Below are 26790 nucleotides of genomic sequence, written 5' to 3' on the forward strand. Positions count from 1 at the left end.
GTTGGGATCCGGGTGCAGCCACAGGCGGCGTCAGGTCAGCGTTGGTCCTCCTGAGCAGCAGAGGCCAGCATCGGGCCGGCGGCGAGATCCAGGAGCAGCGAGAGCGCAGCGGTAGGCCGGTGGTGCATTTCGGGGCTGTTCGGGCGTAGCAGAGAGCCAGCTGGACGCTCCGGAGGCAGCTGGGAGGCTGTGGTGGGGCGATCGCGTGCTCCTGACCCCGGAGGAGCGCGGAGCTCAAACGGTGCGTCTTGGCTGGAGTGGGAGCGTCGAAAGGGGTGCTCTTCAGGTCGCAGCCTTACTTGAGGGCAGCTTCGGTCACCGATAGTCAGGTAAGTAGATTGAGGTATAGTTGATAGGGAATTAAATATAGAACATTATTAGAGCATTTAGAATTGGGTGGGGGTGAAGAGTGGAAGGCTAATATGGGGGGGGGGGGGGGGAGGAGAGATGTTATTCAGGAAACGCTTGTTTAAAGAGCCAAGTCTTTAGCTTTCTTTTAAATTTATGGGTGGATGGCTCTTGGCAGAGATCTGGGGGCATGGTGTTCCAAAGGGTGGGTCCTGCAATTGAAAGGGCTTGCTCTTTCATAGTGTTAAGACAGACTGTTTTAGGAGAGGGGATGTGTAAGGTTCCTAGGTATGCTGTCCTGGTTGGACAATTGAGAGTGGAGAAGCGAAGGCTGTTATCAAGTCAGTGTATGTTAGTTTTGTATGGTTTTATGTATAATGGTAAGAGTCTTGTATAAGATTCAGAAGGATATGGGCAGCCAGTGGAGTTCTTTGAGGACTGGGGTGATGTGTTCTGTTTTACGGGTGTTAGTTTTCTAGCGGCGGCGTTTTGGAGCATTTGGAGTGGTTTAAGGGTTGAGGTGGGGAGGCCTAGAAGCAGGGAATTACAGCAGTCTATTTTTGAGAAAATTATGGCTTGAACTGTGCAGAAATCGTGGCGGTGAAGGAGAAGTTTCGGTGTTTTAAGGACATGGCGTTTGAAGAAGCAGTCTTAAGGTTGTGGTGTTAAATTTTTTTAGGTTCATCTGGTTATCGAGGGTTACGCCAAGGTTGCATGCATTTTGTTGGAAGGATATCAAGGGGGGGATGGGGTTGTTGACAAGTGAGTGTGCTGTTTTGTGTGTGGAGATGATGATGGGCTCAGTTTTTGCTGTGTTAAGGGCAAGGTGGAGGTTGGTTAGGTGGTGGTTTATTTCATTGTGGCAGTTTTCCTAGGTCTTGAGTGATTTGGAGAGGGATTCTTGGACGGGAATGAGGATTTGGACATCATTCGCATAGATAAAGTGGGGGAGGCCAAGGTCTGAGAGGAGTTGGCAGAGAGGCAGGAGGTATATGTTAAAGAGGGTGGATGAGAGGGAGGATCCTTGGGGGACGCCATGGTTGAGTGGGTGTGGATACGGAGTTTCCAATCTTCACTATGTAGTGTCTATCTTCAAGATAGGACTTGAACCAATGTAGGGCTGTTCCTATGCCGATTTCTGAGAGGCAGCTGATTAGGATGTTGTGGTTAATGGTATCGAATGCGAAGGAGATGTCAAGTAAGGCGAGTATGTAGGAGTGGCCATGGTCTAATCCTTTTGAGGATGGTGTCTGTGAGGGAGAGTAAGAGGGTTTCCGTACTGAAGAACTTACTAAGAACTTAAGAGAAGTATTTCTGTTCAACCAAATTATTTCATTCTTGAAAGGATTTAATGTTAATCTAATATGAGATAGCACTGGTTAGATTGCAGCCATATAGATATTTAATGCTTTAGTAGTAGGTTCAATTGAATTAGTTTTAGGAATGTAAAATTGCACATCTGCGTATAAATAGAAAGTAAGCCCAAGACCTGCTAACAGCTTACATAAAGGAAGCAAGTATATATTGAATAAGGTGACATACAGGACCAAATCTAGTTACCCACCCGTAACAATACTGAAAAATTCTGAGAAATGATGACCAATTTTCACTTGGGGTGAGAGGAAGGTTTGAGAGTTCAATTGATCCCTAAGACAGGGGGTCCCCAAACATTTCAAAAGAAGGGGTACATAGGACATTTTAAAAATGAGGGTTGGGGATAGCCGCCTCAGTTTGCTGAGCCAGGCGTAAGCAAGGGAGTAAAAGCCCCTTAGTTTAAGAAGGGTTTGATGGGAGGCTGGCTCTTCTGGTGATTTGAATTGTGTGGCAGGAGGAAGCAGAGGATAGGCTTCCAATGGATTTGGCAGATAGTAATAATTTAGATTTCTTCAAAGTTGTCAACCTTGGCCCCTGCCTCCCCCTTTTCTCCAGTATCTGCCTCCCTAGGGAAGTAGGGGCAGGGAGGGTAGATGGATGGTGGGGTGTGTGTGCGGTGCAGTCTCTCTCTACTACCCTATGTACCCTCGTTACTTCCTTCCTCTTTCATCCCACCTGTTTTCCCCTCTGCTCACTCCCCTCTTGCAACATGCCAAATTCATAGTATGAACAAAACAGCCCCCACTGGAGACCCTAATCCTGAGAGTCATTTGAATTTGGTTCGTATCTGGCTTGTTATGAGGATTTTTGCACTTTGTTCCTCACAGCCTGCATACTTGGGGACGATGTCCATGCTTCGAAACCTGCAACTCCAAAAAGATGGTAACAGGGTTGGGAATGCTAGAAACTGCCATCCTTACCTAGCCTTTTCTGGCAGCCCTGCAGAATTAATGGCTCAATACTGCCTGTGCCTTCTTTCTCGTGGCCTGCACTGTCCTCCACAGTGACCAAAAGCTTCTTATGGGTTGTCTCCAGCCTCTCTTACCGGCATTCCCTACCCATGTGTTCTGCACTTGCACTTCAGACTTAGAATATATGAGCTGCTATTGGTGGTGGATTGTGCTTCCCCTGCCACCACTGCAGGCCAGATCAAGTTCCTTCTATTGTCGCAGTTATGGTCTGGGTTTGCTTTTTGAAATTCAGTCAAGGGCTGTATCTGGTCTTTGGGCCATTGTTTGGGGACCCATGACTAAGAGAAAACTCAGTTTAGTCTGTTATGTTGATGTCTACTGTTGTCATATATTGTTTCAACTTGTACTTTCTACTATTGTGCATCACTTTAGATTGCCATTTTAGAGATTGGGAAGGCAATCTAAAAACTATAAATAAAGTAAATACTCAGATGCAGACTATTTAAAATATTTTGTTCAGAATTTCTCCCCCCTACACTCTCCCCTAGGCTCTATGATCCTCCTCAGCTCTCTCCCTCTTATGGCTTAGTAATGTAGGAAATGATGGAAGAAAAAGACTAAAAAGGCCCATCCAATCTGCCCAGCAAGGTATTTAGGATTGCAACTGTCTCTTCTTGCAGGTTACCCTGTGCCTTGAACCCCTTTCCTCCCCCTCAAGAAATCTCCCATTTCCCTTGCTATCTTCCCTCTCCTCCTCCCCCCTTTTTTTTTAGTGTACTAGAAAGAAATGGAATACAAGAGAGGTTTGTAGTTGAGTAAGAAGTTGGAATTGAGAGGGGGACTTCTTGAAGATGGGAACAAACCATTGCATGCTTGGAAGATGGGACGTATTCCAGTGAAGTGAGTTTAAAGTTTCAGAAAGGAAGGAAAAAAGCTATGATTTCCTGAGGTGAAGAGAAGTTAGAACCAGGTCTAGAGCTGAGGTGGCAGGCTTAGATTTATAGGGAATGTCTGTAACATCCCAGAGAGAGAAGTGAAAAGGATTAAGGGGGTATATTAGGAGATGGCTTTTTGGGCAAGGATTGTTGTGTGAAGAAGCAAAAAACAAGTGATGGGAAAAGAGAAATTGAATCTTTCATAGGGTAGCATCTCTAAATGGGTTAGTTTTTTACAACAATATCAAAAATACTGGTACATCAGGTATATCTCAAAGGTTATTTGAGCCAAATGTATGTAGGCCCCTTACTTCGAAGGTCTGTATTGTATGACAGACTCTACTGTTGTACAGGGTCACCTTACTTTAATTTTAATATTCACTCATCGGTCCTATCTTTTTTTAGCAGAAATTTTTCTTTATAATAAAATCAGTAATTAACTGTCAAGCAATCTTCATAAATCCACATAAGAGATACAAATACTCATCTACTCCAAATTCTGGTAGTTAACCCGTCTGGTCGTTCACCCGACACAGCTGTGTTTCGGACCTCGTCGTCCTTCTTCAAGGGGTATCCTTCGGTATCTCCTTATACGAATATTGTCACGGAGCCTTCTTTAATTTGTTGGCTTGCTACTTTATAATTCCATGACAGCCCCGTTGGGCTGCGTCTGCTCTTGAAATGCCAACCCCCTGCAGTGATCGTTATATACCCTCCAAACCGGAAGTCTTCTTTACCGGAAGCTGTAGTCTTCTTTCACGTCCACAACGGCCTCTGTAGTCTTCTTTCACGTCCCATATTCCCGTCCGAAAAGGAACTATAGTCTCCTTTCACGTCCGGTCCTCACGTCAGCTGTTCACGCGGCAGCCCCCATCTTCCATAACATCCGGATAGCAGTTTTTAAAGACACATGCTGTATTCTAAGTTATATTATTATATGTTTTCCAAGGGCACATACTATAAGCTGTAATCCATTCTATATCCACCATAAATCCAGTGACTTTCACGTCGTATCCGGTTGTCTATCACGTCGTTTGCATTTAAAAAAACTCCTCCTCAGTTCACCATTCAGAACTCTCTTCACGTCATCGAGCATCTAGTCGAACTTATATTTATTCCTACAATCCAAATCATACATATGTAAATACAACGATGTCTCCCAATTCAGCTCACATTAGTCTCCTGCTTGCATTAGTCTCCTGCTTGCACTTATATTAACTCTTCTTTCCACATTGCAACTGATCACCCTTCCAAATAAACTGCTAAATAAGCGAGTACCAATTCACTTTCTCATTCAGTCCTGCTGGATCAACTGTATTCAAACAGTAGATCCAATATTGCTCACGCATGTTTAACCGGAATTGAATATCTCCCCCGCGTGGGTCTACGCGCACCTGTTCAAGGACCAGCCATTTTAAATCCGTAAACGCACGCTGTTTAATACAATGTGGTACCATTGGAGCGGTGACCTTTGCAGTTCTTATACAACTTCTATGCTCAATCAAGCGGGTTCTTATTTTGCGTTTAGTGCGGCCAATGTACAGCAATTGACACGGACATTGAATGGCATAGATCACTAGCTCCGACTCACAATTCGTAGAACCATTTAGTCTGAAGATTTTATCAGAATTGGGCGCCTGCCACTGATTCCCTGTCACTGCCAGGGAGCACATATCACAGTGACCATAGTCTTGGTGGCCACCGGAAGGCTGGGGTACAATTATAGATTCAAACGTAGATTTAACTACTATGTCTCTAATATTTTGACCCCTAAAAAATGCAAACCTTGGTTCAATCTGAAAGATGGAATGAAGGGTCAGAACATGCCAATGGGTTTTAATGATGTTGATGAGTCTCCCCGCTTGTTTCGAAGACTGGAGGGTACAAGTAGTTGTCTGGGAGAAGGGGCGTTGTTGGTATTGTAATAGGAGATCTCAATTGGCAGTGACAGGGAATCAGTGGCAGGCGCCCAATTCTGATAAAATCTTCAGACTAAATGGTTCTACGAATTGTGAGTCGGAGCGAGTGATCTATGCCATTCAATGTCTGTGTCAATTGCTGTACATTGGCCGCACTAAACGCAAAATAAGAATCCGCTTGATTGAGCATAGAAGTTGTATAAGAACTGCAAAGGTCACCGCTCCAATGGTACCACATTGTATTAGACAACAGCATGAGTTTACGGATTTAAAATGGCTGGTCCTTGAACAGGTGCGCGTAGACCCACGCGGGGGGGGATATTCAATTCCGGTTAAACATGCGTGAGCAATATTGGATCTACTGTTTGAATACAGTTGATCCAGCAGGACTGAATGAGAAAGTGAATTGGTACTCGCTTATTTAGCAGTTTATTTGGAAGGGTGATCAGTTGCAATGTGGAAGGAAGAGTTAATATAAGTGCAAGCAGGAGACTAATGCAAGCAGGAGACTAATGCAAGCAGGAGACTAATGTGAGCTGAATTGGGAGACATCGTTGTATTTACATATGTATGATTTGGATTGTAGGAATAAATATAAGTTCGACTAGATGCTCGATGACGTGAAGAGAGTTCTGAATGGTGAACTGAGGAGGAGTTTATTTAAATGCAAACGACGTGATAGACAACCGGATACGACGTGAAAGTCACTGGATTTATGGTGGATATAGAATGGATTACAGCTTAGATTATAGTATGTGCCCTTGGAAAACATATAATAATATAACTTAGAATACAGCATGTGTCTTTAAAAACTGCTATCCGGATGTTATGGAAGACGGGGGCTGCCGCGTGAACAGCTGACGTGAGGACCGGACATGAAAGGAGACTATAGTTCCTTTTCGGACGGGAATATGGGACGTGAAAGAAGACTACAGCGGCCGTTGTGGACGTGAAAGAAGACTACAGCTTCCGGTAAAGAAGACTTCCGGTTTGGAGGGTATATAACGATCACTGCAGGGGGTTGGCATTTCAAGAGCAGACGCAGCCCAACGGGGCTGTCGTGGAATTATAAAGTAGCAAGCCAACAAATTAAAGAAGGCTCCGTGACAATATTCGTATAAGGAGATACCGAAGGATACCCCTTGAAGAAGGACGACGAGGTCCGAAACACAGCTGTGTCGGGTGAACAACCAGACGGGTTAACTACCAGAATTTGGAGTAGATGAGTATTTGTATCTCTTACGTGGATTTATGAAGATTGCTTGACAGTTAATTACTGATTTTATTATAAAGAAAAATTTCTGCTAAAAAAAGATAGGACCGATGAGTGAATATTAAAATTAAAGCCAGGTGACCCTGTACAACAGTAGAGTCTGTCATACAATACAGACCCTCGAAGTAAGGGGCCTACATACATTTGGCTCAAATAACCTTTGAGATATACCTGATGTACCAGTATTTTTGATATTGTTGTTTGACAGTTCGGTACACTGGAATACAGTGGTTTTGGGTAAATAGGTTGTGATTAGTTTTTTACAATACATGACAGGAATGAGCCTCACTTATAAGCCAAGGTATTGTTGATGAACATCTGTGTGAAATAGTTGACATTCAAACTCTTCCTGTTTGATATTTATATCTTGTGTATGTTTATAGAGAGCTTGGTTATTTCTATTAGATGTCTATATGTAAAACTCACCTCCACGATGGGCCTCTCTCGACATTTGTAAGGTAGCCACATGGTCATCATTGCACACGTTCACATCCCACTACTGTTTAGATACACAAGCTGCGTATGATGCAAATATGGGGCGGATCATTCTCGGAAAGAGCACCTCTACAGCATGTCAAGCAGGCTTATAAGAACTGTCCGCCTCTATTCTACCGTATTGAGTGCTTTCCTCACCTCATCATGGTCACATTATTAAGAAATGTGCTCAATACTTCAGCTGGGGACTCCCAGACAGCATGGCTAATTCATGCTGCTTATCTATGGGAAAAGAGCAAGTTTGCTTACTGTATACGGTATTTTCCGTAGGTAGCAGATGAATTAGCCATGCTGACCCGCCCGCCTCCCCGGACAGTTCCGGCATTGCATATCGTCTTGCTTTAACACTGACTGAGGAGTCTCAGGGAAACGCGGAAAGATACAAGAAGGAACACGTCATTAAAAGACTTTGGTGAGCTTAGAGAGCTCCGCCACCTAGTGGCATGGAGGACGTACCCAGACAGCCTGGCTAATTCATCTGCTATCTACGGAAAACACAGTTTACGGTAAGCAAACTTGCTCTTCCTGGCTTTTTGTAACACATTAGAGATAAGTGACTGCAAGTTTTCAGCAAGGCACTTTTCTTTGCTGCAATACTATATATTGAATAATATGTCAAAAACATTTTCATCCTATAAATAGCAAGTTATTTAACCTTGCAGTTTCAGAATCTTTACTGTTTATAAAACTATTATATTTAAGCTCTGTGACTTGAAGAAACAAAATAAAATGAAATTGTTCATAGTGATGACTATTAAGATCAGTCAAGTCTCAGGGGGATTAAACACATAGCAAATATATTAGAATTTTTCTGCAGTTTTTAATTCAGGGCTTTTTTTTTTTTTTAGGAGGTGTATGCTAGTACTTAGTACCTACACCTCTTTCCTCCTACTGCTTTATTTGCCTTGTGGTCCCTCCAAAAAAAAATGCATTCTGCATGTGAGTATTGTGCAGAATAATTGTTTCTTTTTATAAGTAAACTAGCCGTTAAGCCCGTAACAACGGGCTACAATAAAAAAATTTTTTCGGTCCATTTCCTTCCCCCTCATTCTCCCTTCCACCTCCCCCTTCCACCTCTCCCTTCCACTTCCCCCTCCCCCATTCTCCCTCCCACTCCTTCTCACCTCACTCTCTCCTCCCTCCTCTCCCAGCTCATTCACAACCCCTTCGGATGGCGCACATGCGCCGCCGCTGCTACGGGTCCTCGCCGCTGCCGCTGCTATGGGTCCTCCCAGCGCCATTTTTGTCAACAGGCAAACTCTGGCCGACGTGCCCACGCATGCACGGTAGAGCTGCTCTCTACTGCACATTTGCGGGCCGTCGGTCAGAGCCCATTTATAAGGTAGATATACTTTTATAAACCTGTTTGGAACACAGAGCAGTGTTCTGTTAACAAATGTAAACTATTCTGCAGGTATTCTTTCTATCACTAAATAGTGTACTGCAGTATTTAAAATAATTACTGTAGGCAGGCATTGATGAACTTTGACCAGATTTGTAAGTTGCAAAATACAAATCAGTTTGCTAATAAGCATGCAAGAAAAAATTGTAGTTTCAGTGTGATAGTGGAGTAAAGAATTGCTTACTAAAGTTACTGTTTATTGTTAAAAACAAAACCAACTTTCTTTATTGTATCCTATCGTATTCAGCTGTTAGTGTAGTGTGTGAAAGGCCAGTCAATAACAATGGCTGTGATTCAGATATTTGGGGCTTCTACCATTTTCTGTCACTCTGATCAAAACATGACTGGAGAAACGGGACCACAGGGACACTGTCCAAGATTAATGCAAGTAAAATTATTAGTATTTTGGGATGCAGGCCCTACTCAATCATTCTGCATGTTTTTCTGTTGGATTAACATTGCACTGTTCTTAGACATATTTGTAAGCTACCACACACAACCCTCTCCTGGAAATGTTACTTCTGAGTTTCTCTACTGCATCTTGTCTAAACAAGCCCAGAAAGAAAGTGGCGTGGGACCTGTTTCCTCACCTATCCTTGGATAGTCTTGTCTGCTTTTTTGGCTTACTTTGTAAATTACATAGAAATGATGGCAGAAAAGAACCAATTGTCCATCCAGTCTGCCCAGCAAGCTTATGGTAGTTTCTGCTGTGCCGTATGTCACCCCCATACTTAACAGTTTCTCAGACCGTCAAAGTCAGGGCCCTTGTTGATTGCTATTTTAGTCCAATTACCCATTATTTCCTGCCGTTAAAGTAGAGAGCAATGTTGAATTTGCATCGAGTTTCAGGCTTATTTGTTAAGGGTAGTAACAGCTGCATCAGCAAGTTACCCCTATCCTTATTTGTTTACCTTGACCACAGAATTCTATGTCCTTGTTTACTGTCTGAATATAATTTCCCTTTTCCCTCTGTTGAAGCAGAAAGCACTGAAGGAGTAGAATCAACAATATGAAGGCTTATTGGTTAAGGATAGTAACCGCCAACCCAGCAAGTTACCCCCATGCACTCATTTCTTCATTTTCATCCTCTAGCCTTTAGGGATCCACAGTAGGGGCCAGTCAAAGTTCTGGAAACTTTGACAAAAGTGTTCCGTGATTGCTATCCTGCATGGCCTGATCTCTGCACGGCACAGGCAAGTCTGAAGTCGTGGTGTACAGCACCTAAATAGTGCAATCCAGTTACAATGGAGCTAATAATGCACTGCAGGCTTTGGCATTCAGGGACATAATGTACGGTGTTCAGATCTGGAGAAACGTGTTATATTGTTTTGAGGACAGTGTGGCTTTGGCCGTCATATGTTCATAGTCCACCAATTTATGAAATTTCAATCACCACATGGTGAAAGGTGGGCTATCCTGCACAGCCCATTTAGCCAAAATAGTCTGTTTAGCCAACAGGCAGGCCTTTGCCAATAAAAAGCGATATGGAGGTTTAAGCCCTGGAACGTTCTCTCGAGTTGGTTGAAAAAGGCATGTAGCTTGTTTTTTCTGAGCATCTCTGCCCAGAAGGTGACCTAGGTAGGTAAGTATCCTATCCAAAAGGTCTGTACCACAGGGCATTGCCAAAAACGTAGGAGTGTCGCCTTGTCCTCTCCGCATTTTGCACAAGCTGCTGAGGGTATCAGTTTATAATAAGCTTTAGCTGGAGCGATATATGTCCTATGGAGGAATTTGAATTGCATTTCACTGACCTCAAGACTTGGCTATTTAAATGTGCTTTTACCGAATATGAGCTTTTAACATCGAACACCAAATAATGAAGACTGTAGTAAGATACGAATAAGAAACACCAGCTATACCAGCATTGGTGAATTAATTGGGCTCAGTCTTTTATGGTTTGTCTGCTGTTTTTGTGATTTTGATTATTTGTTTTAATTTTATATTTTAATTGACCTACTTTACTTTTACTGCTTTTAATAACTAACTTATTTCATACTTTTTAAGTTAGTTATTACTATTTTATAAATGTATTGTATTTATTATGTTTTAAACCCTGTAAACCGTTGTGAAGACACGTCTGATGTGACGGTACAAAAATACAATAAACTAAACTAAGCTAAAAACTAAGTTGAACATTTTTCGTGACTTGAGCCACATTGTGAAAACAGCCCAACAGGGCTTTCATTGTGAGATGAAAGTCCAATTCTTGATTCCAACTATCCACTAGATCCTGAAGCCAAGCAGCAGCCTCTAAAGAACACAACCGTTGCATTAGGGTCGCACAAGATGGTCGCTGGGTACCAAAAGTGAAGAACGTGGTCATAGAGAGGTAGTTCGTATTCACATCGGGTTTAAAGATGTTATGCTATAAAAAATGTCTCACTTGAAGATATGCAAAAAAGTGATTGTGCGGGAGATCGTATGTCTTTTGTAGGTCCGCAAACGCCTGAATCTGGCTGAGATCTGGAGTCAGAAGTTGATGGAACAAGGTCCGTCCCTGTTGCTTCCATAAGCGAAAGATGGGATTCTCCCAGCCAGGCCGAAAAGATGGATGACCCATAATCTTCATATGTGAGGCTGTCATCCACGGTATCTGAAATTTACTACACAGTCTCTTCCACGCTACACGGGTGGCTGTCATAAACGGAAATGTGCGAGCAAAGGGCGGGAGGTCGGTCGCCGGTGTGACAAGATTGCTGAGATCGTAAGGCTTACTCCAATCCTGTAGAAGTTCCAGTGGGGAATAAATATTTGTACTCCCTATCCAGTCCTTTTACGTGTCTCATCAAACATGCCAGGTTGTAGAGTTGAAGATTGGGACATCCAAAACCCCTGGCTTTCAGGTGTTTCATCAGCTTGGTTAAACTTAAACGTGCTTTTTTATTACCCCATAAAAAACCTCTCAACGCTGCATGGAGTTCCCTAATATGTGCCCCCCTTAACCCACACCGGCAAAATTTGTAACACATATAGCCACTTAGGGAGCACCATCATTTTGAACAACTGGTTCCTCCCCATTAAAGACAGAGGAAGGTTTGTCCACTCCTTTAAATTTTGTTTAGTCTTTGTCAGGAGTGAATTGATACTTGCGGCATATATTTGAGTGACATTGACTGGGATCTTAATACCAAGATATTTCATGTGGGTAGACACCCATCGCAATGGGAAGGGATCTGGCCAATTTGCACGTAGCGTGCCGGTGACATCTAAAGCCTCAGATTTGTCCTTATTGATTTTCAACCCTGAACTTACCAAATTTTGACTGCAGAAGTGTGATTGTCCCATTCTAAGTCCCTCGATTTTAGGGTGTGCAGCGATAGCTCGTAGTAGCGGGTCTAGAGATATGTACAACAAAGGGGAAAGCGGGCATCCCTGTCTTACCCTTCTGAGTTTGAAGGGGGCCGACATGATTCCATTAGCCAAGATGATGGAGCTTGGACATTGATACAATCGCGAGATGCTCTGCATAATATTCCCCTCAAAGCCATATCTTTCCAGTACCGAAAATAAATAATCCCAGAAGACCCGATCAAATGCTTTTTCTGCATCAAATCCCACTGCCAGAGCAGGTATCTGCCCAGCTGTACAACGAGATAAAGCCAACCATAAACTAACAAGGTGTTTCCCCACAGTTCTGCCCTTATCAAACCCTACCTGGTTGGGCGATATCAAGTGTGGTAAGAGAACATTTAATCGTGAGGCATTAATTTTGGCGTAAAGCTTCAAATCATAATTCAACAACGATATCGGTCTATATAACGCCGGGGATAATGGGTATTTTTCCCCTTTAGGGCGAACAGTATTATAAGCCAGCATAGCTTCCTTAGAAAATCCCTCAGAGGGTATTGCCTGAAAATATGCACATAAAGGCTCTCCTAACTCCTCCTTCAATAATTTGTAATAGTCCGTATTTAAGCCATCTGGTCCGGGGGCTTTATGGGTTGGGCTAGCAGCAATACCCTCCCCTATCTCCAGTAAGGAGAAGGGTCTATTTAACCAATTTTTCGTAAAACTGGTGGAAGATAGCACAAGTAGCTGCGGCCCCCCCCGTCTGTCTGACACCCATGGAATCTTTCAGCACCTCAATGAATGCGTTTCCCCTTTGCATCCTGACTTGGTTAGCTAAGAGTTTGCCCATTTTGTTGCCATATTTATACAATTTATGGACGATTTTAATAAATCCTATAGGACCCTATAGGTCTGTTTATGTGCCGCTGATGGTTGAGCTATTAATTTTGCCTTCGCCTTTTGTAAGGCTTCCCCCAGATCTAATAGGCATTGATTAGCCAATTTTCTCTGGCGAATTTATATATGCCGTGATTTCTCCCCGCATGGTAGCTTTCCTCGCTTCCCAGAACAGTGAAGGTTTTTCTTGATGTTGAGCATTGTGCTCCGCGTATTCTCGCCATTTAGATTGTAGATAAACTTGAAAATCCTTATCCATAGCCAGATACGAGGGGAAAACCCACCTGCGTTGGGCCACCCGGGGGGCCTCCCAATCTAGCCTCTACCCAGATCATAGAATGGTCTGAGAATTCAGCAGAGCCAATCTCTGCGGAGACAATCTTATGGAACAGAGAGAGCGAAATAAGGAGATAGTCAATACGGGACATTGAATTATGGGCCCTTGCAATATGTGTGTAATCTCTCTGTTCTGGGTGTAAGATCCTCCATGCATCAGCTAAATGAAGTTGTTGGCAAAGATACGGTATTCCTCTGTGCACGATTTACAGGTGTGGACTTGTCAAGGTCAGGATCTGCTACACAATTAAAACCTCCTATCATGATCAATGGTCCCTTTTGGTGGAGAATTAACTTTTGGGTCAATTTTTGAAAAAGTATGATCATACGAGTTAGGGGCATAGACATTACATAAAGTGAGTTCCACGCCAAAAAGTTTCCCAATGACTAGGACATATCTCCCGCCATCATAAACTAAGGTTTGAGCTGGTTCGAACACTACTTGTTTCCCAAAAAGAATCGCCACCCCAGCTTTCCATTTGACTGCCGGGGAATAAACCGCCTTGCCCACCCAATCTCTCGCCAATTTAGCAGACTTTACTGCAGTCAGGTGAGTTTCCTGTAGGAAGACAACTTTGGCTTTGTGCCTCCGTAGTGATTGCAACATTTTAGCCCTCTTTACTGGCGATCCTAGCCCCGCTATATTCCAAGATATGAAGTGTAACTGTTCAGCCATAATCAGCCTCGCCCATAAGGCACATGTCTAGCAATGGGTTAATGGAATGTAAGTCTTGGGGACACTCCCCCAGCCTGGGAATGTCACCCCCCTCTACCTTTAGCTTTCTCCTTAGAGTGAAACTCCATACATGGGGGAATAGCAGTACACAGATAAGCTGGCATTTTGGCAACTGAATCACATGGGCTTCCGAGATGTCCCTATACCCCTTTTTAGCATTAACTACTTGCACTCCATCTAAGGGAGGCATAGAGATCCACATGTTCCATCCGGTCCGGTTCCCCTTCCAGATTCCCATTATGTAAAACCATCAACTGATAAACTTATAACCTGTCTGACCCATTGATATGCCCTGAGAAACCGCTGCCTCTCTGGCAAATGTGCAGGCGCATATTGTCACAGACTTAGTAAAAAACAATAAAAAGAAAATAGCAGCCCTGGATATCACCCCGAGTCCGCTGTTTCAGAGATGAAATGCTTAGCCTCCTCCGCTGACTCAAACACTGTCCAGACTCCATTATGTTCCACATGCAGCTGTGCAGGATATTGCAACGTGAACCGCAGCTTCCTTTTGAATAGTTCAATACACACATGAGAAAATTCTTTGTTTTAAAGACACTGCTGCCGAATAATCTTGAAATATGAGTATCTTGTTGCCTTCATATTCCAAAAATGGAGTTTTTTGGTAAGCTTGCAGGATAGCGGTCTTATGACAAAAATTCAAAAACCTAGCTATCACCACTCGAGGTCTGGTTGCATTCTGGGGCCTCGCTCCCATCTGTGTGCTCTTTCTTCAGTGCTGTGCCCCACTAGGTTGCAGACCCAATTGGGCTGGAAACCAATTTTCTAGGGTGGGATGTAATTCTTTTTCAGACAGTGCTTCTGGAAAACCCATAAAGCTAAGGTTGTTCCTACGCAATCTGTTTTCCAGATCCTCAACTTTGTTTTCCAAGGAAGCAACCTGTTTTGTGAGCTTTTCCCTTGCCTGTAACAGAGACTGGGTTTCATATTCAACATCAGATATTCTTTGCTGGGTATCTTCTACTTGCCTTTTTATCTCCTGCAGCGTTTCATTGCCGGCTGAGATCTGCTGCGATAGTTCCAGGAATCGAGCGTCCAGAGCCTGCACTACAGCCTTGGTTACTTCACCCACCAAGCTCGCCCCCGCGCTTGATGCCTGTGGGCTCGGTGGCCTGTCCGCCATCTTGGCTTCCAGCTGCCGTGTCAGCTGTTTGTTTTTGCGTTGCAGTTTGGCTGACATCCTGGGCGCTGATCGCGTAAAAAAAAACGCTCTAGTTTGGGCTGCACACTTCCCGCGTCCGGTGGAGCCATCACGGTGTATTTTTCGTGCTCCGAATTAGTCTGATTACGGAGGGGGAACCGGGAGCGAGGTCAAGCTGTAGCTTACTCACTCATCGGGTCACATAGTCACCCTCTTTTTTTTTTTTTTTTTCTGTTTGCGGTTTGGATTGGGCAATATTTGACTGCTATTTTCTTACACATTTTTTTTTCCCAATGAATCAAAGGCTTCATTGCAATCGTTTAGGTTGCAGATTTCGGTCTCTAGAGCATTAGCTAGCGATTCGATTTTATTTTCCTTCTGAATGTTTGAGTGGATATATTTTCAGAGCTTTTCATTATCTGTTTTTTGAATATAAGATCTGCCTTGATTAGATGGTGGCTGGACCAGGGGATTGTTTAGTTTTTATGCAATAATTATTGGGATTTGCAAAAATGAGATTGAGCATATTGCCAGCTTTGTGGGTGGCTTCAGAGACATATTGGGTCCATCATAAGGCTTCTATTGCTTCTATGAACATGTTGGTCAGATCTTGGTGACTCATTTACATGAAAATTAGTTTCCTAAGATTATTATTGTCTCTGGGTTAGGGAATTATTTAGTGAAAAGTTTGATTATTGGTGTGCAGTCTTTAAGTAGAAGGCCAGGAGGGCAGTAAACTAGTCTAATATCTTTTTTTTGTTTGATTTTAATATGGCAACTTCATATGGAGGGTATGCACCTTCCACCTCTTAATTATCTTGACCATGCTCTGAGCAGTATTCGAGTATTTTGCAATTGTTCTATACCCATCCCCAATTTGATGCCTTTCTACAACTTTTGAAGGCTCTTTGGTACTCATGGTTTGGTCTTTGCTTTGAAATGCACCACCTACCAGAGAGGAGAAGCTGCAAATACTGAATTTCTTTTCTTGTGAATTGTAAGTTTAGGGGTGCAGTGACCTGTCTGCTACAGGACACTTTGAGTTCCCCTCCCACTTCACTTCATGATCCTAAGTTAAGGAAAAAGACAATGTGTTCTCCTCAGAATTAGACTTTTATTTATTATATTTGGCAGAATTTAGCATTTAGAAGATAACTAATACCACCCTTGAAACCAAATCCCCCACACCCTCCACAAAATCACCGTAAAACCATCTCCTTCCGCAAACAGTGTAGTACAGAAGAGCTCACCCTAGCCTTCGACAAAATAACCAACAACATCGACCTCACCAACCCAGACACTGCACTTCACTCCTGGAACAATCTCACAAAGACCATAGCCAACGAACTATGCCCCATCATTCACAAAGAAATACCTATTGCACAAGGCGAGAAAAGAAAACCATGGTTCTCAACCAAGTTAAAAACAATGAAACAAGACCTAAGAACTAAAGAACGCGCCTGGCGCAAACAACCATCCACTACACTTAAAGCTAGCTACAACAACGCCTTACACGCATACCGTCATGCGATTACCCAAGCTAAGCGTGATTTCCATGCAGCAAAGATCCATGACTACCAATTTAATGCAAACACCTTATTCACCTATGTCGCAGAACTCACCAACCCTAATACACCTACTCTCAACGAAACTATATCCAACAAAAGATGCGAAGAAATAGCTCTCTACTTCAAAAACAAAATCGACAACATTCTACTTCGCTTCCCGGCTAACACCACACCCCTCCCCCCCATCCCCAATGACAAAAAGATCACCCTTAAAGCATTTGACCTCACCACCAACATAGAAGTAGAAGCTACCCTAAAAAAGATGAAACCCGCCACACACACCTCGGATACCATTCCCTCAAAAACCCTCCTCTCTATCACCCCCGCAATCACCAAACCTATTAAGGACCTTATCAACTGCTCCATCACCGCAGGCAGTGTCCCAGACCCCCTCAAACTGGCCATAGTCAAGCCCCTCTTAAAGAAACCCACCCTCGACCCCACAGACCCGGCCAACTACCGTCCAATTTCCAACCTTCCCTTCTTATCCAAAGTCCTAGAGAGGGTTATCAACAAACAACTGACGGACTTTTTAGAAGACCACAATGTCCTCCACTCTCGACAGTTCGGTTTCCGTAAAGCCCGAAGCACCGAAACCTTACTACTGGCCATGACAGACACCATACTTAAAGGTATGGACCATGGAAACTCGTACCTACTCGCCCTATTAGACATCTCCGCCGCCTACGATACAGTCAACCATCAAATACTAATGACCCGCCTAGCAGAAATAGGTATCACCGGCACAGCCCTCTCATGGCTCTCCTCATACCTCACACACAGAGAGAATACCTTGTAAAAATTGACAAGCACGAATCCTCACGCATACCGATCACACAAGGTGTACCCCAAGGCTCATCCCTATCCTCCACCCTCTTTAATATTTACCTCCTACCCCTATGCCACCTCCTCTCCGACCTAGACCTGAATTTCTTCCTATATGCAGATGACGTGCAGATTCTCATCCCGTTTCAAGGGTCCATAAGCGAACCTTTGCAACGATGGGAATCTTGCCTCGCCACCATAAGCGCCTCACTATCCGAGCTCCATCTAGCTCTAAACACCTCAAAAACAGAATTACTCGTCATCTCCAATCACCCTGAACGTGTCACCCTCCCCATGCGACAGAACCCCCCCAAAATACTACCACTGCCCTCTCTCAGACCCAATTTGTAAGAGACCTGGGCGTCTTTATAGATCAGAACCTAAGTTTTAAACCCCACATCAAAGCTCTCCTAAAAGGGGGTTTCTATAAACTTAACATCCTAAAAAAACTTAAACCCCTCCTCCACACCCACGATTTCCGCACAGTCGTTCAGACCACCATGCTCACGAAACTAGACTATTGTAACTCCCTGTTACTAGGACTCCCTGCCTCCACCATCAAACCCCTTCAGATTCTACAAAATTCCATGGCTAGAATCATAACCGGTACACGTAAAAGGGACCACATCACCCCCATACTAAAGGACCTTCATTGGTTGCCCATCTCCTTCCGCTCACAATACAAAACCCTCACCATCCTTCACAACTCCCTACATAAACACAATCACACCTGGCTCGATGAAATGCCTCATTACCGCTCCTCCGATCGCCCCACAAGAACTACCCATACAGGCACCCTCCACACCCCATCCCTCAAAACAGCTCATTCAGCTCACACCAGAGGGAGAGCCTTCTCAGTCGCTGGCCCTACCCTCTGGAACTCCCTCCCCACCCCCGTACGCCAAGAGACATCCTTTCACAACTTCAAGAAAGGAGTCAAGACATGGCTTTTCCGACAGGCCTACCCTGACGCAAACCATGACGCAAACCAAACGTAATTTCTCCCCCCGGCCCCCCCCCCTTTCAGTTTCCGCTCGGCCCGGCCACCTCTCACCCTCCTCTCGCCTGTCTTATCCCTTTCTCCTCCCTGCCCCCTGTCACCCTTTCGTTTCCGCGTCACCCGGCCGCCACCCTTCCCTATTTCCCCCCCCCACCCCCCCTTTTTTACACCCTCTGAAGTAACTATTTCCCAGTTTTACCGCCTTCCCCAACTTTCGACGTCTCCGTAATTCTACGTAGTTAAATGACACCTATACAGTTCTCCTGTACATAGTCTCACCCTATTCTTTTTGTATTCTCCCCTTACCTCCTAACTATGCTTTCCCCTTCCCCTCCTACCCCTTGCCCACCCTCCCCCTCCCCTCCCTCCCTTTTCCCCCCCCTCAATTCGGCTCCCATGGCTTCATTTTTTTTGTACTGTTTTATTTGTTCACTTTGTTATAATGTTATATTGTTATATTATATTATATTGTTATATTGTTTCATTGTATCTCCCACCTGAGTTCTTTGTAAACCGGCATGATGTGCTTCACGAATGTCGGTAAATAAAAGTTAATAAATAAATAAATAAATAACAATTCCTATCTAACATCTTGGCCACTAAGCACCAATTTAACCTAAAGAAACTTCTGTGCCATGGGTGTTTTCAAACATGCAATAAACCTTAGCCTGCTTAATATATATACTTATGGCTAACTTACTTACCCCTGGTCCCAACTTCAGGCAATATCCCTCTGTTCACCTTTGAAGCAGGCTCTGGCTGGAGGTCTGGAGAATGTGGGCAGGGAAGAAGACTTGCTTTGGGGTCTGGAACTGGCAGAGCTACCGGGCTGCTCTTCGCTCCTCACCACCTCAGACTCAATGTCACTGTCTGACCCTAATCAGGGCATCTCGTCTGTCTGATCTCCTGGCAACACCTAGTCTTCTTCCCTTCTCAATAGCAGGGGGTGCTGGGCTGCTTCAGGTCCGCTACCTCTTCTTATTTGCCCCCCTCTTATACTTTCCAGGTGAAAAATATGTATAAGCTCATGCATAATCATGTAGTGGGTGGAGGGTCTTTGCTGCATTGCAGGCCTTTTCCCCCTCCCCTTTTCTTTTGGGGTGGGGGGGTCCTGCCATGTCAGTAAGATAGTCAGTTTACTCCATTTCAGAATGCTTCCTCTTCATCCAAGGGTGGGGGTCCTTCTGACTCTGGACATTCCTTGGCCAGTCTTGGACTTCAACTTATGAGCTTAAGTGGCTGTATTGTCCCTCTGCCATGGTTTTATTTTCACAGGTGCTTATAAACAGGCAGATCTTGATAAGCATCCTTCAGTGCTGGTTTAAAGTTCTCATCTGGGCATCCTTCAGTGCTGGTTTAAAGTTCTCATCTGGGCAAAGTTTCTTTTCTTTAGCTGTGACTGTTTTTGGCCTGTCAGTATACTTGTCTGTATACTTCTTGGCTGTTATGATTCATATTTGGTGCTTTCAGTGGTAAAACATGGGATATCTCCCTACAGAATCAGGATAGTTTAATATAGGTGGGGCCAATTCACTTGGTATGTGCTTTTGAAGGCAATTGGTAATATCAGAACTTTAAGTATTTAGGATTGCTGCAGAAGTGCAAGAGTAGACACTTATCCAGCCAAGCTATTGCATGTTTTTATTTCTGCTTCATTTTCTAAGGGATCCTGAAATATATTTCTACTTGGCAGTTGTGGAGTAGGATGTATGGATACATGAAACAAACACTGGTTTAATGCATTTTAGTTCCAAGCTACAAAACGAACATAGTTCGTTACTCGTGTGCAGGAAATTGAGGGCAATTAAGGTTTACTATTTTTGACAGGCCATCTACTTGTTTACAATAACATTTTTGCTGTTGAGGTGGTATAATGGCTGCATGCATTGCCTTGGTTTGGACCGTGGTTCAGATTTTTATTTATGCAGAGTAGCCATGGGATCCTGTGCTGACTGAGCAGAGTGCATTATGGAGGATAACACACAAAGTAAGACTGCAGTAATAACTCATTAGTTTTTGGCCTTGTTTCAAAAAACAAAATGAAGTGGCTTTTGTAGAAAAATACTCGTGAATAGCACCTTAAAAGCTGCAGCTGCTTGCAGTTAATTTTGAATACAGAAGTATAGATACAGTAATAGCTGAAAACATATTTTAGTTTTATAAATGTTATGCAGTGTGCAGAGACTGCTACTGTAAAGTTAGGGAACTGTTCCTTCTAGCGCATTCTTATTTCTGTCTGTTATAAACCTTCAGTTGATAATAGCAACCATTGAGCAATTTTCTTGATTGATTTTATGTACAATTTACAGTACAACTGCTAAATGTCATGCATTCTGCACAGAATGCTACTGTAAAGCTAGGAACTATTTCATGTAGCACAATATATGGTTTGCTAAATGGTTAAGTATATTTATACAGGCTCTCATGGAAATAGTTTGTCATTTACTTTTGAATTGTGTGCACTTTAATGAATCATTTATTTTTTTGAAATAGATCTATTAAGTTTTGCTTTTGATTTTTTAATCACTTTTTTTTTTCTAATCTCACTAGCCAACTACTCCACCAGCCCCACGAAGGTCTGAGTCGCCAGTATATGCAAACTTGCAAGAACTGAAAATATCACAGTCTGCACTTCCACCTTTTCCAAATAGTCCTCCGGTCCAAGTTAATGGAGACTGGGAAACCCATACAGACAATACTGGGCGTTCATACTATTACAATAGAGCAACACAGGAAAGAACCTGGAAACCACCTCGTTGTACTCGAGATACAAGTGGAATCAAAGGGGATCCCCCGAACCACGCTGATAATGAGGTATTGTACTTAGGACTCTCTCTCAAAAAAACAAAACCATTTTCTTTCATTGAAACACAGAAATGGACTGGAAACAGATGTAAAACATTGCAAGAAAAAAAAACTTAGGTGAGCATAGAGGAAATGGTAGGGTAGCATACATATCCATTTCTACACACACTCACACTCACACTCTCTCACTCACTCACTCACTTTGTGCCCTGTAAAGGTTCCCACCTCGGACTTTGCTTCATTTTGTATATCTTTCATCCAAATTCAAGAAATCAGGTGATAAATTCAGGGAATCTCTAAGGGAGTGATGGGAATTATAAAGCTAAATTAATTGGATGAATGGATAGAGTAGATGGGCCATTTGGTCTTTTTCTGCGGTCATCTTTCTAGGTTTGTGATTGCATTATGGTTATAAATATCAGAACATAAATCTTTACCAGTGCTCAGAACACTTATGGAAAAAAAATTACTCATGTACTAGATATATTGACATTAATTTTGTTAGTGTATTTAAATGTATTCTTCATGAAATATCTGTAGAACTAAAATATCTCCTGTTTTTATACTAAATTTAAATATATTTTGTATTGGATGCCAGCCATTGCTGTGTAGTATACCATAGCTTTAAATCATTGAAATTTTCGTAGTGAAGGTTAAACAGCAGAAAAGCTGAAACATTTCAGTGCCTAACCAAATAGGTGGCGATGAATACATTATATGCTAGCAAGATTAATCTACTGGACATATTCAAGTTTTCATGTTACCAGCCCTGACAGCTTCTCTTGGGGTATAAGCTCTTTGAAATTACAGCATGTTTATAATTCAACGAAGAAACATAAGAATGAAGAGTAAAGAACTTTCATTACATTTATATAGAAGTGAGGCTATTTATGTAATAGATTACACTGATGATAAACTGAACTGTTAGATTGATTAATACAATCTGTTTTAACATTTTGAAAAACAAATATTGCGAGTGAATTGTGCAATTATGCTTCTGTTCTCTAAAATAACATGTATAATTGCAGCCTGAGTACAAATAGTACTTTGTATCATCTTCAGAAAACATTTTTAAATCTATCAGGTTATTTGTTCTATCTTAAAACAATTGTGTGCCTGTGTAGTCTTCAGGATTAAGAATAGACATATTTGACTGATGTAAGTCAAGCTGTTCATTTCAGGCAATAAGAATGAATTTTCTTGGTTAACAGGTGTGAAAGGTTACATTAAATGGAAACTTCCTTACAGTTGGCCTGAATGCCATTTATTATTGATAATTTCACACTGCTCCAATTTTTCTTTACAGAGAAATGCTTAAGTTTAAAAGAGCCCAGGCAAAACAATATAATGGTTTTAGCGTTTGGCATTGCCTGAAAGTAACCATGTAGCTCTTTTCTTTCTCATGCTTTATTACTAAATGATTAGACTCTCTTGGGGATCAATGTTCAAATAGCCCACACAGCTGCAAAGTAGCACATGAACTTGCAACTAATTTTCAAAGAGGAATTACCTGGAGAGTTTATCTTTGAAATTAGCTAGCATAAAGTATGCATGTGATAAATGCCCATGTACTTTGAACTGACTATTGATGGGGGTGGATGAGGGGTTAAAATAGCATGCATGCTTACGCTAATGCCATTTACATGTGATATTTTACTTCCTTGATCTAAATGTTTCTAGTAAAGCCTCTCTAACCTAGTTAAAAGTATGTCTTGTAGAAGCCTGCACATACTTTAAATGGGTAGAGGCAGGTTGTTTTCTGATAGACTAGTTTACCCAGCCAAATCACTATTTACCCAGATATACGGCTTTGAAAATTGCCTTCTATATTATAGTTTTAACAAATTGGTTTTCTAACTTTTTGGCAAATTTGGATGCTACTTAAAACTAGAAGTAAAATGCAGATCTGCCGGTCGCTCAATTCAAAACCTTTGTGGTGGTAACAATTGAAGACTGCCTACTATCTGCCCTCTTTAGTATGTGCATGGTTTTGTCACATGCCTATGTAGACCTGTAAGTCCAATCAACAATTTCCTTGAATCATATTAGAACAGCCAGCTAAGAAGTATTAGATTAATTCACAACTACCAAGTAACTTAGTTTCTGGAGGCAGACTTCAGTCCAGTACTGGCTTGTGGTATCTAAATAGCAGATTTCTAGTGGAAGGAACAGGACTACAAATACACCACATTGTGATAAGTATGAAAATCAATAGTGATCTTAAAATTTTTTTCTAGAAACTGAGCCACAATACAGCTTTGTTTAAGAAACACTATACATATCTTCACTAAAGAATATTTTCCATCAATAAGCAGGGATGAATTGAGCATGTGCCGGAGTTCCCGCCAGGCATTGCCTCTGTTTCCTCAGTCTGTTTTCATATGTACTTCGCACGGATGTATTTTGTCTCTCTCCGTATCTTCTCCATAGTCAAATTTTCCCACACTTGCTGGTTACCAGTGATCCACAACAGCACTTTTCAGTGCTATTTTCAGCATTGTGCAAAGAAAAGAAAAACTTAGAGGTTGACTGTGGAAACCTACTCAAAGATTCCAGATATTGTTGAAGAATACCACCAGAGGCTTCAGAACCTGCGTTTGTGGTCAGATAATGTCCCAAACTGGTGGCTATTATGTCTCTTACCGCTGTGTGTGACCTAGACCATGACCAACTAAACTAACCTGCATGTGGTTGGATGTCCCTGAGATCCCAACAGTCAAGAGCAGCCAAAATAGCTGGCTTCAGGCCCAGGAGCAAGAGCAGGTCTGCTTTGTTATCACTCTTCCCTATTTTCAAAAAGCAGCAGAAGCAGATCCTCTATTTCATTACACTGTGATGACCTGGCCTGGACGGCCCAAGGTGCATTGAGCCCTAAACAGCCAAGGTACATGGAGATGGTCAGAGTAACTATCATGGCGAAGCACAGAGACTCCTCAATGTACTCAGTGCAATCACCCCCATGTACAAAGAGAAAATCATTGCAGCATTGAGAAAAAGTAACAGCACAGAAAAATGCATCAGGACCTTTTGAAGTAATGGACACATGGAGCATTTAAGTCTCTGACACACAGCGCTGCATCGAGCAAAGCAGACTGCATTGGACTGCTTGATGCACAGTGCATCCAAAACATAAAAAAAGATGCACTGAAACCATGGATACACCGAAGCAACTAAAGCATATTGCATCGAAGATGTGTCACATTCTACTGAAGACCTCAAAGCAAATGAAAGCTGACCATTTGATGCATTGGAGATCAACCATCTTTGCAAGCATGGATGCAAGTCATCACTGAATCAACACAGCAGACACATGCAGAACTGGAAATGCTCCATATCGCTTTGAGTGATGGTTCAAATCTCTCCCATTTATGTTGTTAGAGAGTGTGCTCTAGAGCCTCCAAAAAACATAAGATTAGCCATTAAGCCCAATATTCTATTTTTCAGCAGTGGGTAATCCAGGTCAAAAGTACCTGACAGAATCCCCCAAAACCCCTAACATAGTAATGACTGCTGAAAAGGACCAATATTCTATCCAGTCTGCCCAGCAAACGTCTTACAGTAGCAACTGCCGTTCTGTGCAGTTATCCCCAAGCCTTATAATAAACCATAAAAATGTACTGCTAGCCACATTTTTGATGGGTGATGAGTCATCTCGAAAATTCAGATAGTGCTTTTTGACACGCTTTGCTTATGGACTTGCTCTTAGCAATTCTGTGCTTTTTTTCCCTGGACCGTAAAAGCCAGGGTATGTTGGTTGTCGGTTGAATCCAATTCCGCTTCCATCCCAAGCTCCCCCATTGCCATCAAAACGGAGAGCAATGTTATAGTTGTCAAAATCATCAAGACTTATTGGTTAAGGGTAGGTAATAACATGCTTTCTATTAAGGGTAGTAACTGCTGCTCTGTGAAAGTTTACACCCATGCTTATCGGTTCCCCAGACTGTAAATGTTGGGGCCCTCCTTGTCTGAATCCAACTCCCCTTTTCCCCTAGTGGAGAGCAATTTTGCAGTTGCATAAGAAGCATCAAAGCTTATTGGTTGAGGTTAGTAACCGCCACACCAGCAAGTTATCCCTATGCACCCTTTTCTTCATTTCCATCCTCTAGCCTTTAGGGATCCACAGTGTTTATCCCAAGCCTCTTTGAAGTTTTTGACTGTTTTCATCTTCATCACCTCCTCTGGAAGGGCATTCTAGGCATCCACCACTCTCCTTGAAGGAAATATTTCCTGATGTTGGTTGAGTTGACCCCTAGTTCTACTGATTTCTTACCATTGGAAAAGGTTCAAAGTTAATTAAAACCTTTTAGGTATCTGAAGGTCTGTATCATATCTCCCCTGCACTTCCTCTCTTCTAGTGAATTATTTATTTATTAGTTTTTGTATATCGGCATTCATGTAATAACATCACGTTGGTTTACATCCATGAGCAAATATCAATTAACACATAAGTACAATTAAATTCAGCTATTAAATGCTTGGTTAAATAGCCATGTTTTAACTCCTTTTTTTTTAAAGGCTTCGATGTAATATTTAGATCCTTCAGCCTCTCCTTATAAGTCTTCTGATACTGACCCCACACCATTTTGGTTGCCCTTCTCTGGACTGTCTCCATCCTGTCTTTATCCTTTTTGAGTTATGGGCTTCAGTGCTCCAGAACTGAACACAATACTCCAGGTAAGTCCTCACCAAGACCTGTACAAGGCATTATCACCTTGTTTAGTGAATGCCCCCCCCCACCCTGATTTGTGTTCACCCATTCCATGCTGCTTTTTATTTTATAGACCTCTATCATATCTCCTTTCAGCTGTCTCTTCTTCAAACTGAAGTCCTAATCTCATTTAGACTTTCTTCCCAGGGAAAACATTCCATTCCCTTCATCATTTTGGTTGCCCTTCTATTTAACTTTTCTAGTACTTTTCTAGTGCATGTCTGTTGAAATGCAGTGACCAGAACTGAACACACTATTCAAATTGTGGTTGCACCATAGAGTGATATGGAGGCATTATTTATTTATTTTATTTAACTTTTTTATATACCAACATTCAAGACGGTGGTCCCATCATGCTGGTTCACAAGAAACAGGGGTGTAATTATAATAAACTTTACCATTTAAACATTTAAACAATTACCATTTAAACAATAGTGCAGAAAAGCAGTTACATATAACAAGGAAAACAATAACTTGGAATGAGAAGGGAAATGAAGATCAGATAGTTATATATAAGTATAAATAACATTGTAAGAGGTGGCTATTAACGCTAATGCTAGCGGAGCGTGTTGAAAGAAGGAAGTTAGATGGAATTGGAGTTAGGAAAGGCCTGCGTGAACAGCCACGTCTTGAGTCTTTTCTTGAATGTTGAGATGTTGGGTTCCATTCTAAGATCCGGGGGAATGGAGTTCCATAATGTTGGACCGGCTGTGGAGAATGCCCGATCTCTGAGCGTGATGTGTCTGGTAGTCTTGGCTGGAGGTACTTGAAGTGATCCTTTGTAAGCATCTCTTTTCGGTCTTGTGGA

General features: G+C 42.4%; 1 protein-coding gene across 8 annotated transcripts in view; it reads left to right on the top strand.

The window, feature by feature from the left end:
• The window catches only part of ARHGAP12 (Rho GTPase activating protein 12), a 287089-nt gene that overhangs the window by 60156 nt on the left and 200143 nt on the right, over nucleotides 1-26790 (top strand). For all 8 annotated transcript variants that reach the window (XM_029588589.1, XM_029588588.1, XM_029588591.1 and 5 more), the window contains exon 3: nucleotides 21020-21283. In XM_029588589.1, the coding sequence (XP_029444449.1) occupies nucleotides 21020-21283 (264 nt within the window). The remainder of the gene's footprint in view (nucleotides 1-21019; nucleotides 21284-26790) is intronic.

Source organism: Rhinatrema bivittatum, chromosome 2, assembly GCF_901001135.1.
Source record: "Rhinatrema bivittatum chromosome 2, aRhiBiv1.1, whole genome shotgun sequence".
NCBI lineage: Eukaryota > Metazoa > Chordata > Amphibia > Gymnophiona > Rhinatrematidae > Rhinatrema > Rhinatrema bivittatum.